Source organism: Cavia porcellus, unplaced genomic scaffold (genome assembly GCF_034190915.1).
Source record: "Cavia porcellus strain 051 isolate PalLab524CR breed Dunkin Hartley unplaced genomic scaffold, mCavPor4.1 scaffold_5, whole genome shotgun sequence".
In the NCBI taxonomy this organism is placed as follows: domain Eukaryota; kingdom Metazoa; phylum Chordata; class Mammalia; order Rodentia; family Caviidae; genus Cavia; species Cavia porcellus.
This window is the reverse complement of record NW_026947488.1, coordinates 35,038,998-35,052,171: the sequence shown is the minus strand read 5'-3', so window position 1 is coordinate 35,052,171 and position 13,174 is coordinate 35,038,998. Positions and strand designations below refer to the sequence as shown.

The 13,174-nt window shown below is 52.6% G+C and overlaps 1 protein-coding gene across 1 annotated transcript; it reads left to right on the top strand.

Annotated features, from left to right (window-relative positions):
* Positions 1–997: 997 nt before the first annotated feature.
* On the top strand, positions 998–3,742 carry Insm1 (INSM transcriptional repressor 1). The gene has a single exon (XM_063248633.1). The coding sequence runs from the start codon at positions 1,148–1,150 to the stop codon at positions 2,645–2,647; it is 1,500 nt and encodes a 499-aa protein (XP_063104703.1). The 5' UTR covers positions 998–1,147; the 3' UTR covers positions 2,648–3,742.
* Positions 3,743–13,174: the final 9,432 nt, after the last annotated feature.

The following is a 13,174-nucleotide window of genomic DNA, read 5'->3' as shown; positions in this document are numbered from 1 at the left end:
ATTGGCCGCGACCGGCGCTCAATAGCGGGAGGTTAATTTCCTTCACAAAGGTGAAGGGGGCACGGCTCCGGGGGGGCCCGCGCCCAGACAGGCGGCCCCTTTATTCCGCACGCCTTGATTAGAGCCCTTGATTTAGCATCTGATGTCAACCGGCAGACAAAATGCCCGCTCGGAATGAAAATGCATGAGCCGCGCCGCCGGGAGGGCGGAAACTCGCTTCGCCGGGGCTTAGGGCACAGGCCGGGGCCGGGCCGGGCCGGGCCCGGCGGGCGCGAGGTCGGGGAAGTGGGGACTGCGAGGACGCCAGTCCCGGGTTTCGGGGGTCTCAAAAAAGATAAAAGTTTAGAAAAAATCTAACTTGCTTTTAGAGCACAGTGCACGCGGCGCAGGGCCAAGCGATCCTCGAACCCGGCCGGAGCGCAGCGCTGACGCAGCCCTCGCCGCTGCCTGGGCGGGCCGGGTCCTGGGCGCGCGTCCCGGGCCGCCGGGACACCGCGCGACCCCTCCCTGCCGTACCCATCGGCGCGCACAAACTTCCCTGGGCTGCGGCTCGCGGCCCGAGCCCTCTGACATATTTGGGGCCGTTCTTGTCCTTTGTTGCTATGTCGCTTGCGACCCGCGGGGAGTCGCGGCGCGGGAGGGGCGTGCATTGTCGCGCTGATGGACGGGCCCATTTGGCCGCGCCGCGCCCCCCGGAGGAGCCACACAAAGCCGCGGCACGTGCGCCCCGCCATGGAGGCGCAGCCGAGCGGGAAGAGGCGGGGCCGGGCGTGTGCCAGGGCGGTGGCGGCGCCTGGCGGAGCGGCGAGGGGCGCCGCGCCCCGCGGCTTCAGGTACATCTGCCGCACCTACGCGACCCCGCGCCGTCCCCGCCGCCGCCCGCGGCCCTCCCACCCCGCGCCAGGAGCTGCGGCCGCGCTGATTGGCTGGGGGGACGCGGGAGGCGAGAACAATGGCCCCCTCCCCCCGTTAAAAGCGCGCAGCGCCGGGGCCCAAGCCCAGGACTCGCGTGCAAGGCGCAGAGCTGGGTCGGACCAAGCCGCCTTCGCCAGCGCCACGCGAGTCCGAAGCCGCGGCACCCGCGTCATGGGTCAGGAACTCTGAGGGTGGCCGGGCGGCGGAAGAAGGACCGAGCGGCCGCGCCACCATGCCCCGCGGCTTTCTGGTGAAGCGCAGCAAGAAGTCCACGCCCGTGTCCTACCGCGTCCGCGGCGGGGAGGACGGCGACCGCGCGCCGCTGCTGTCGCCGAGCTGCGGGGGCGCCCGCGCCGAGCCCCCGGCGCCCAGCCCCGGGGCCCCGCCGCCGCCGCCGCCCGCCGAGCGCGCCCATGCGGTGCTCGCCGCCGCGCTCGCCTGCGCGCCGCCCCCGCCGGGCCCGCGGGCCACGCACTTCGGCAACCCTGAGGCTGCGCACCCCGCGCCGCTCTACAGCCCCACGCGGCCCGTGAGCCGCGAGCACGAGAGGCACCGCTTCTTCGAGCGCAGCTTCAATCTGGGCTCGCCGGTCTCAGCCGAGTCCTTCCCCACGCCCGCCGCGCTGCTCGGAGGCGGAGGCGCGGGGGCGGGCGGCGCGGGCGCAGGCGCGGGCGGCACCTGCGGCGGCGACGCGCTGCTCTTTGGGCCCGCTGAGCTCAAGATGGGCACGGCGTTCTCGGCGGGTGCGGATGCCGCCCGGGCTCCCCCGCCTCCCCCAGCTGCAGCGCTGCGTCCTCCGGGCAAGCGGCCCGCGCCCCCTGCCGAGCCGCCAACTAAGGCCGCCAAAGCCCCTGGCGCCAAGAAGCCCAAGGCCATCCGCAAGCTGCACTTCGAGGACGAGGTGACCACGTCGCCGGTGCTGGGGCTGAAGATCAAGGAAGGTCCGGTAGAGGCGCCGCGAGGCCGCGCCGGGGGCGCGGCGCGGCCGCTGGGCGAGTTTATCTGCCAGCTGTGCAAGGAGGAGTACGCTGACCCATTCGCGCTGGCACAGCATAAGTGCTCGCGCATCGTGCGCGTGGAGTACCGCTGTCCCGAGTGCGCCAAGGTCTTCAGCTGCCCAGCCAACCTGGCCTCGCACCGCCGCTGGCACAAGCCGCGGCCCGCGCCCGCCGCCGCCCGTGCCCCCGAGCCTGAAGCCGCCACCAGAGCCGAGACGCGGGAGGCCGCAGGCGGCAGCGACCGGGACACGCCGAGCCCCGGTGGCGTGTCCGAGTCGGGCTCTGAGGACGGGCTCTACGAGTGCCACCACTGCGCCAAGAAGTTCCGCCGCCAGGCCTATCTGCGCAAGCACCTGCTGGCGCACCACCAGGCACTGCAGGCCAAGGGCGCGCCGCCGCCCGCGCCCGTCGCTGAGGACCTACTGGCCTTGTACCCTGGGCCCGACAACAAGGCTCCCCAGGAAGCGGCCGGCGACGGCGAGGCGGCCGCTGTGCTCGGCCTGAGCGCATCCGCCGAGTGCCATCTGTGCCCGGTGTGCGGGGAGACGTTCCCCACCAAGGGCGCCCAAGAGCGCCACCTGCGCCTGCTGCACGCCGCCCAGGTGTTCCCCTGCAAGTACTGCCCGGCCACCTTCTACAGCTCGCCTGGCCTCACGCGGCACATTAACAAGTGCCACCCGTCCGAGAACAGACAGGTGATCCTGTTGCAGGTGCCCGTGCGCCCTGCCTGCTAGGGCGCACCCGCTCCCAGGCGCCCAGAACTGTGCCTTCGCTTGGAGACCCACAAGGAGAGCACGCCCAGGCGACCCACCCCCGGGCCAAAGTGTCCTCCTCCCTTTTCTTTGGTGTGGCGTGATGGTAACCCCATCCTCTCGTGGTGACTCCTCCTGGACCCCCGTTTTGCGTTGTGTTCCCTCTGCGTGGCGCCGCAAGAGTCCACCTCTTTCCATCTGGAGGTGGAAAGCTGTTTGCGTGTGTCTCGTGCCTGGACGCATCGCCTCGCCGCCGGGCAAAGCGGTTTTTCTTGCGATTATTCACTGTGTTCATGGTCTAGAAGTGCGGTTTGCTCTCGCCTACCAATCTCTGCTCTCTGTGTGTGTAGCGTACGGGTTGTTTTGGGTGAATCTTGAGGAATAAATGCCTTTATATTTCACAGGCTGTAAATCGAACTTCCCCCACGATTAGCTTTATTATGGCTTGTGAACTGCTGGAGTCTGGCTTTACCTTTTTGTATGTGAACAAATCAAATTGCTTAAAAAGAGAGTTTTCTTTAGTATAGCCACAAATGCCTTGAACTGTTGTCTGTCTGGGACGTTTTGGGAGGGAGGGAAGGGAATTTTCACAAGATGCTGTAGTCACTGCCTCAGTATCTGGAATAAGGCTTTTTGGTTTGATCATCTTTATTGAGGTAGGACTATATGAGTTCCCTCGAAGTGTATATTTTGATTTATGAGTAATTGTTATTTATTCTTTATTTATTTATATTAATTATGAGATATTATTTGATTGCAGATTTTTTTGGTACACTCTTCCTCCCTGCCACTATTGACATTTCACTGTGCATTTTAGAAGAGAGCCTTTTTTTCTAAAGGGATCTGCTAAAAGTTTTAACTTTTGTACCTTTCTGAGGGAATTACAGACAACCTACCATTTTATTCTGCTTAGAGGGCCCCGAGGCCCATGAACAACTGACAGCTCTTACTTTTAAATGCAATCTCCTTTTCTACATACATTATTTTCTTAATTGTTAGCTATTTATAGAAAGCTTCAATAGAACTGTTGAACTGTATAAATATTTACTATTCAAATAAAATATTTTCAAAGTCAAAGTGGTGGGCTTATGTATATACCCTATGGTCCCAGTAAAGGTGCAAAAGAGAGGTTCTGAGAATTTCTTCAAACTCATCCTTAGTTTTTAAGAAAAAAAGATCTCCATCATCACTGGAGTTGTAGATTTTCAGAGCCAGACCCCAACTTCTGGCTTCTGCCCTCCTGGTGGTTGGGGAGCCAGATCTGGAACCTACTGTGGTTTTATGCCTTAGAAATGCGCTGGGCAGGGCTGGGGGCAGGATGGCCCGGAGAAATCTACCCTCTTCACTGAGGAGGTGTAGGAACACTTCCCTTTACGGATTCCTTTACTTTGCTACAGTTTGGGGCTCAGAGTAACAGCAATTCCTCAAATAAAATGGGGAAGTTTTGTTCCTTAAAAATCAATGAGAAGAAAGAAGAAAGGGTTTTGCAGTCAGATTTCCAAAGGGAAACAAACCCAGTTGCTTCACATGGGGACAAAACACAAGCTCGGCCCCGGGGTTTGGAAGAAGGGCTCTGAAATAATTTTGCAATCAGGTGAGCAATCTATTTGGGGGAAACTGGAACACCATCTGTTCAGGGTATTAAATTTAATAACAGGTAATTACCATGTTTTCTGTTATCTGTCACTCACTCTTTCAAGAACAATTCTGACGCTCACCAGTGACTATTTTGAGTGGTTCCTGTCTGAAATGTTTGGCTGGAGAGTTGTACTAAACATCACAGCTGTGCTTTCTCTTCCTTTGGTGTGATTTGGGGCTCCCTTTCCTGAGGCCCCAGCTCCTCCTATTTGCCTGCCAAAGACATTTTCGAAGCTGTTCAGTAGCGAGATCTCCAGGGAACAGCAGGGGCGCACTGGGAAGGGCGGTCCAGGAGGAAGTAAAAAGGGAAAACGAGCTGAGAGCAGTTTTAGATTCAGAATCCCAAGTCTTGGAGGGGGAGTGTTCCGTAGGTGCTCGCTGGTGGGAACACTGACTTCTTCCTTCTGTGACAAAGGAGGAAAAACCCTCAGCAGTGGCAGCCACCTTTCAGCACTGAGGGCTGCGAACTTCACCAGTTTGGGAAGGAAGGGGAGACAAAGCGGCGTCCTGAACACTCAGACTGGAACAAAAGAATCGGAGCCGCCGCTGCCCCCACCTGAAAGATGGGAGGCTCTCACAATAATCTTACCAAGTCAGACCACACATTTAAAGAGCTCCCAAACTTTGGAAAAAACGTATGAATTTCATACTGTAGCAATAAGCATTTTTTTTTTTTTGAGGTGTTAGAGACGGAACATGGGGACTCAAACATGCCAAGCAAGTGGTGCCTCAGTCAACCACATGTATCTCCAGCCCAAAAAGTTTTCTCAAAAATCTGAAGCTGGGCCACCCACGCACCTCCTGCCCTGTCTGTGGGAGTGGGATCTCGCCGGTGTCTCCCGCCCATGGCCCTACGGAGAAATCACCTACAGTGCATCTTTACCTAAACATGATTTGCTTATTCCCCAAACAGACACTTTCACCCATGGTGACCTCTATTCCAGTTGACCAAAAATCCCTTTTAAAAACTAAAAGAGAACCCCGGTTTCACTTAAGTGAGGTGCTCACTGGACTCTGTAGGGCGAGCGCTTGACACAGCCAGGTGATGCGGTGTGAGCGCACCCTCTCCCAGGAAGCAGAGCGGCATCCTGCTTCTGTGTCCCTGGGTAGGAAGCAGATGGGACTCTGTCATAAAACACTAGGCTAGGGGTGGCACCATCCTCGACAACTGCCCATGCCTGGCCATGGACGCCAGCGGAGGCTCCCCACGCTCCACAGCAGGAGCTCGGTGGGGATGGGCCGGAGTCAGGGAAGCAGCACAGCTGAGGAGGAGCCCGAGGAGGGAAGACAGAAAGAGCAGCCTTGATGTCTCAGCACCACCGCACTGTGCTAGCTTCCTTCAAAGTAAACAGTGAAAAGGTGTCGTGCAGTGCTTGGTTCCGGAGTGAGCTGCGGCAGTGCCCAGGGTGGGGAGGCCGCCGGCTGCTTCCCTTCGAGTTGAGCAGCTTCCTGTAATCCAGACTGCCCGGCCTCCGAGTAGCACCATGGACAGGGCGACCGTGCTGTGCAGAGGCTGGGCCTGCCGCTGGGCTCCACTGGGGGGAGACTCCCCAGTGACACAGGAGAGCACGTCAGGATGCCCCGCAGACATTCAGCAAGACAGGGCAGCCCGAGCCACAGGGCCACCACCTGGCACGTCTTCGTGTTGATACTGCAGAGGAGGAGGAGGCCACATTTCTCATCCCCTGCCTGTACCAGGCCTAGTGGCCTTCTCGTCCCCAGTGAACTGTTCTTTCCCCCTTGGACTTAGTGCCTCAGCCATCACAGTCCACAGACACGACTAGCAGAACTGCCTCCTTGCAGTCCTCGGGAAAGGTGACATTACAGGGGCTCTTGCAATACCAGGGGTCTAGAGAAAGAGCAAAGGGCTTGGGTGACTCTGGGGCTTCATGAAGTTGCATCGCAGCTTCTTTCAGGCTCTGACTCCTCATCTGCAAACCAGGTTAATGCTCCCAGGAAGCGCCTGTGGGAGCCGGCAGCCTTGACATCTAAGGAGGTCACCTAGACTGTGGGGGTGAGGGACACAGGGCCTCCCATCCAGCCAGGAGCCTTCTGTCTGCAAGGGCTGTCCTGCATGGCATTTAGGGCAGCTCTAAACTCTGGCTGGAGGCATGCTTACTTGGAGCAGAACTTGCTATTTTTGTAGAATGGACATTTTGGTCTTGCAGAGAAAATTCTGGCAGCTAGACCCTGGTGTGTGGGCCAAAATATACCACTCAGTTAGCTTATTATGGAGGTAGGAGAAGTTAGGCTTTTAATGGCTAGACTAGAGAAACCTGTAGCATTTGGTAGCTGAAGCCATGGAATTCAGAGAAGCACAGGAAAGAAACTGAGTCAAAGACACAAAGCCATCAGGTGGCAAAGTGCTCAGGTGTGCGAGAGGAACAGCCAGTCTGCGACACAGCGGGTGTCCTGCATGCGCCTGGCAGCAACACAAAGTGGGGGTGGGCTCTGAGAGTGGAGGAGACTTGGTTGGGGGGACAAGAGAGCCCCCACCCAGCAGCTCTTCACAAGCACAGAGCACAGTGGCCTCCTGGGAGCCTCTGCATCCTGCGGTTCACCCTGTCCCCCAGCACATCATCCAGCATTTCTTTTTTTTTTTTTTTTTTTTTTTTTTTTTTTGTCTTTTTCCTTTTTATCAGTACCAGGGATCGAACTCACAACTGCCTGCTTGCAAGGCAGGCGCTTATGCCGCTGAGCTAAATCCCCAGCCCCATCCATCAGCATTTCTAAGCAAGGCTAGGGCCACCAAGTCCCTAGGAGAAGGAGCCAGAGGAGCCTCACCGCCTGAAGAGTTCCATGAACAGGGAAAGCTTCATTCTGCACTGGGAGAACTTGGGTACCCTGTACCCTTCTGAGGTTGCCAAAGAAACCGGTCAACAATTTTCAACACCCTCTCATCTTGTGTGAACCACTAGGTAACAGGCTTTGGTGTTACAAAGACAACTTTCCAGGAAAGATGCTTCTTGGAAGACAAATGGACCCCATTTCTTTGGACACACTCATGCCCAGCAACTGCAGGGGAGGTTATGAGGCCAGAGGAGGTCTATCTAGGCAGCAAATGAGCCTGATGAAAGGTGTCACCAGCAAGGAACCTGTGATTTCTTACAACTGGTGACAGGAAAAACACCTTGGTGGTCAATTCTAAATTTGTGTGTGTGTGTGTGTGTGTTTGCAAGGCCCAGTGTGCTTCTCAGAATCATGGGGCATCCTTGAACATCTGGTTCAAGGTCAGTGAGTATCTTTCTGCTAACCCAAACGCCACCCCCTTCCTCCCTTCATCCTTGCTGTCATCATTCGTCTACCAGCTGCTTTGTTGTGGCCTGGTGTGCTGCATCTGGAAAGTGGATATTTAGGACACACACGCATTCTTCTGCATGGTGAGCAGATGGGTTACAGGGTGAACGCGTCTGCATTTGTCTTGTTTGAAGATTTCCACACTGTGTGGTCTTCCTGGTGGTTTTTCTACACAAAGCATCCTGCCAATGTTTTTTTTTTTTTTTTTTTTTTAACTACTGGGGACTGAACTCAGGACCTTACCCTTGCCAGGCAGGCACTTATGCCATTGATCTATATCCCTGGCCTGATGTCTTTTTTTCTTTAACTCACTGCCATCTGCCCAGTGTCCGGGATGAGCCATCCTCAGCACATTGCCAAACGGGAATGAACTTAGAAAGTGTTTAGGAGCGCATGCCAAGGGGTCACGCTGGGGAACCAGGGTTCCAAGAAAGTCACACCTGTGCCCTTTAAGAGGCACAGGGCTCAGTGTGCCCTCACATATCCCCTTCCCCAAAGCCGGGCACCCACTGCTCTTCTGTTTGGTTGAGCCAGTAGGTGAGCCCAGCACAGCAGGGAGACAGCGACGCTGGAAACGCCAACCTTCACTTATTCTTCTCCTTTTTCACTCATCAAAGGAGGCCTTTATTGGAGCACGACATCTGCTTTGTCTCTGTTGCACAGGGCCAGGTCTGGGGTGCAATGTCCCCTTCTCAAATGCAGCCAGTCACACCTGTCAGTGACAGGACGGACCCAGTGAGCCAAGCAGTGACTATTGTGTGTGGAATCCGATAGGACACCGAGGAGATGTGAGCGTGTGGAAGGGCAGAGTTCAGAGAGGGCTCTTTCTACCAGAGCAGGAAAAGAGGCTACACTTTCCTCCCAGCACAAAGAACTGAAAAGATGTGAGGCCCAGGCTACAACACACGTGTCCAGTGTCACCAGTTAAGGGCTTGCGACAGGTCTCAGTTGCTGCATGTCCCGGTTATGTAAGATGCGCCTTCCCTGCTCTAGGAGGGCGCTGCGAAGAGAGTGTTATATGGAGATGTTGGGGAGCTGCCAGGGACAGCGCAGAAGAGCCCAGTCCCTGGCTGCAGGGTCTTAAATGTGGGCAGCCTCATGTTGGGTCTAACCTGTATTCTACACCAGAGGACACTCCACTCCCTCGCACCTCTGAACAGAGATCTCTGCTGCTTCTTTCAGAAAAGGGTCATTATCCTTTGAGATCTTCCTGAGGACGTTGGTGTGAATTTTTTTTTTTTTTTTTTTGCATCAGGAATTGAACTCAGGACCTCACACTTGCCAGGCAGGTGTTGCGCCGCTGAGCTATTTCTCTGGCCCTGGTGTGACTTCTGATAAATCACCAAATGTAATTTACATTTTAAAATCCTTTGGATAGAGCAGTGAGTTAAGATTTCACATTTGTATCGGAAAATGTTTGTTCTGTTCCCACTAAAAACCACACCCTCTCTTCCTTGCTCTGTGCTTTCTAAATTTGGTACTTCAGGTTAAAGAGAGCGCCACAAACCAAAATGCACCCAATAGCACCTTGACTTCTCTGCAGCAGTGGCCATGGTGTGACATATTCTAAGACTATTCTGGGGCGCCATGATCAGTGCCATTGTTAAGATAATTCCCCGCGACGGAGATTGTCGCCCAAAAGGCGACAGATAAACTAGGCATCCTGGCAAAAATCTGGCTAGGAGCCTGTTTTTAGAAATCAAGTTGAACTTGATGGCATCAATGGCCACAGTCATGACGCAGCTGCAGGGTTTAATACCCGCGGTTGGGACTGACTGCCCACCTCTTGGCTTTTTATAGAAGAAGTTTTGCTGACAATACCATCATGCAGTAGCAGTGATGTTGTGCAAGAACATTTCGGAGCTCCGTCCCCACCCGTGTTTTTTGCCCAGTTGTGCGGGTGCTTCAAATGCAACAGCTGAGCACACTTTATTCTTGAAGATGGCAAAGCTGGCGTCAATGTTGTTACTGCAGTCAGTGCTTCGGGCCCTATATTTTAATGTGGCTGTTTAGGTGAGGAAGCAGAATGCTGTCTCCAGGGCGGTTTCCTCGTGAGTATGGTTCGCGTTTGTCCCCCCTGTCTCGCTCAGACACATCCAACCAGCTGAGTCACCAATGGAACCTGGCATGAGAAGTGCATGCCCTGGGCCGAAGGCTCCTTGCTTTCAGTTTACCAACGGAAATCACGACTCTCGGGCAGAGTCGTAGAAAATTGCTGTTTCTGTAAGTAAAAATAAAAGTTTCATATTGCCAATTTTCTGTTTCAACTCAACATTTTCAGGACTTTCAGTCACCATCAGTTTAATAACCGAGTTAAAGGCAGAAGATGGCTTCCACTTCTACACAGCATTAATTCAGCAGCAACGAACACCCTCCTGCAACTTCTGACCCCTTCCAGCTGTGCGAGTATTTCAGAGTTTGGACCCTAAGGTGAAAGTCCAATGTCAGGTGTCAGCTCTGGCGAAAGGTTCCCAGTCATGACCCGAAGAAGTTTTTTTTTTCTTAGATCAGGTTTCTGACACTGTCTCACAAATCTGTTGATTACCACAATGCTGCAGGTTGAATGTGCACCCAACTTCATGTGCCGGAAACAACCTCCAAAGTGCTGTGGTGGGGCCTAAGGGGAGATGCTCAGGCCGTGAGGGTGAGTACTATTACTGTGTGGGTGTTGGCAAAGTTATAAAAGTGAGCGGGCCTCCTCCTCATTTTCTCTCTCACTACCTTCTCACCTTCTGTCACAGAATGCTCTCACCAGAGAGCAGCCCCTAGAACATATACTTCCTTGTCTACACAACCCTGGGCTCCTAAACTTTTGTGTTAGTTATCTAGTCAGTGGTGTCCTGCTATGGCAATGCAAAACAGCCCAAGACATGCATTTGCAGAGCTTTGCTCTGTAAAGTGTGGACCTGTAGCAGCAGCCCTGATTTGCGCTGTGGCTCTAACAAGATCCCCAGGCAGCCTGTGTGCACACTGGGGTTTCACATGCCCTGGGTTCAGAGTGTAAGGTCTTAGTCGCAGTGTGAGTTATTCCAGTGTCGCCATTAAGAGTGTTTGGCCTGGCAAGAGCTCATGGCTTGAACTAGGGGGCACTGACCCCAACACATTTATCATAAAATTAACACCTAATATCAATTTGTTTCCTAGGCGGAGGCCTTCATGCAAACTGCTCACTGAATGCTAGCAATTCCTTTACAAGGCTGTGAGTGTTACATGAGGAAGCGGAAGGCTCTGCAAGATGTGGCCTTAATTGGGCATGGTTAGTTGAGATCAAGAAGGAAACTGGTTTCTAGAGAGAACTGCACACAGGCAAATGTTTCAGTGTAGAAGAGTTCAAATGCCTAATGAAAGGCAGGCTCCTGACTGTATCCTCATGCCACAGGGCTACCATACAAGCATTATATGGTGGCCTAAGTCATGTATACAGCTCTAACCCCAAGTCATGGAAACGACTTGCTTTGTGAAAACTCCACTCAGTGAAAGAGAGAGAGAAATCAAGTATATCATCATTTCAAGTTATTGCTTATTTTATATGCTGGAGAAAGTTTGTATTTCTACAAATTTACAAATGCAAATAACCAGGAGTTATAAGAAACCATGTATACTCAGCATCCTATGATTATAACCAAGTCTCTCACACTGGTGTATTTGTAATACCCAATTCTTAGATTCTGCTCCATGTTTTGCTTTTCTGTAATGTGCTCAAGGTTCAGAACATAGGTCAGAGAAATGGGTAATTCCATGGTGAATGCTGTTGTTTTGAGCAGCAGCACAGTGGGATCATCACTCAGGGCTGGCTCACCTGTCCCATATCCTATGCAGTTCTGTACTATCCATGTCAGTTCTAAATGTGCTTAGCTGTGGAAATCTCTTGCTGTTCTACACCTCCAGCACATTAACAGGACATCTGAGAAACACAGCAACCAGCATATGTGGAAGAAGGAAAATCCCTGAGCACAACAGGTCTGAAGTGCAGATTGGGGGCTTGCTCAGCTTCATCCCTCAGTCAAATGCACCAACTCCACATCTAAACTCTGATGCTCAGAAATGTTTTGAGAAAACATTTCAATAAGAGATTTAAGTTTATGCCTCAGAGGGCAAGCCAACGTTGTGGCTTCTGGAAGGAACAGATTTTGATAATGTTCTTTCTCGTCCATGATGGTAAGATTTCACAAGCACATGTTTGAAGGAACCCAACTCCTTCCCAAGCTCCTTCCCCAGCATATTGTGGCTGTCAGGTGCTAGAAGTTGGGAGCACAAATGTCTGCTTTTATCATCTTGTCATAACTGTTTTGGAGCTGTGTAACTTTAGGCAAGTTATGAATCATCTCTGTATATATGATGAGAAAAAGGTAGTGCCCATCTAGACTGAACATTAATCTCTGCTTGCCCTACAGCTTTTGAATACAATTCCTATCCTCAGATCACCTCCCATGCAATGAGTCCAGATAGAATTCAGAAACTTGCCTTTCCAGCCTCCCTTGCAGCTAGCTCAGCTATAGAGGAATGGAACATGGATTTGGCATTAAGGTCAGCACTAAGTTATGAGAAGTCATGTCATGCTAATAGTTTAATCAAACATCTATGGGATGTGGATTCTGAAGAAAAACAGGAAGAAGGTGGTGTCAAATGCAGTCAGTGCTAGTGGGTGAATGGAGAATTTGCCCCTTGGTAGTGTCATGGTGGAGGTCCAGCATTATGAAATGAGATGCAATTGGACTGACTGGTTAGGACAATCTAGATGTTGTTCCTGGATCTTTTAAACCCAAATTCTGACTGTGTGACCCTCCTGGACACAAAGTGAGGCAGCCAGGAGCCTTTATGGAGTAACCGTATTGACTATAAATACAGTATTGACTGAGTTACTCAGGTCGAGCATTGAAAAGAACTATCATTGCTGTTTTGGATTTTTAAAATATCAAAAAGATTCAGTCATAAAATGTGAGAGAACTGGTATAAAATATTATATAATATTAGTGATATGTGGTTGAGGTTTTAAAACTTTCTTTCAAACTCTTTGACACACTTACCATGTGAAGTAAAGGTGATACCTCTGTCTTCTCCCTGCGAAATGGAGTTGGCCTTTGTGCTGCTTCCTTGATTGGAACACAGAGTGACACTGTGCCACGAAGTGTCTTTTTTGGAATCTGTCTCCATGTGGTGGGTAAGTGGAAGCTCTGCATAGAGCCCCCATTTCCTGGTATCCTGTGCTGATGTCAGTCGACAGTGAGAACCAACTCTGGATATATTCTCCTGAATGAGCTTCTCTAGTTGTCCATCCTTTGAGTCTGGTATGGAAGGCATTATGATGAATTAACCCACATACGAGGGAAATGTCTGTGAATGCTGAATGTCTTGCTCTGCTGAGACATAAGCCAGAAGCCAGACCCCTGGTACCATGGTGCAGTATGCTTTCTATGCTACTCATCTCACCCATCATGGAGTTTAAACCACCATGACAATGTATTGTCCCATGTCATTGCCTTTTATACCCTGTCTTCGGCTCATCTTCAAAGCAACCATTAGCTGAATGTGCCAGTTACTATGACTGTGTAGCAGCAGGTAACCCCAAAATGC

Bases quoted from the DNA above. Each gene is read 5' to 3' on its own strand.
- Insm1 (XM_063248633.1), top strand. From the start codon at position 1,148: ATGCCCCGCGGCTTTCTGGTGAAGCGCAGCAAGAAGTCCACGCCCGTG.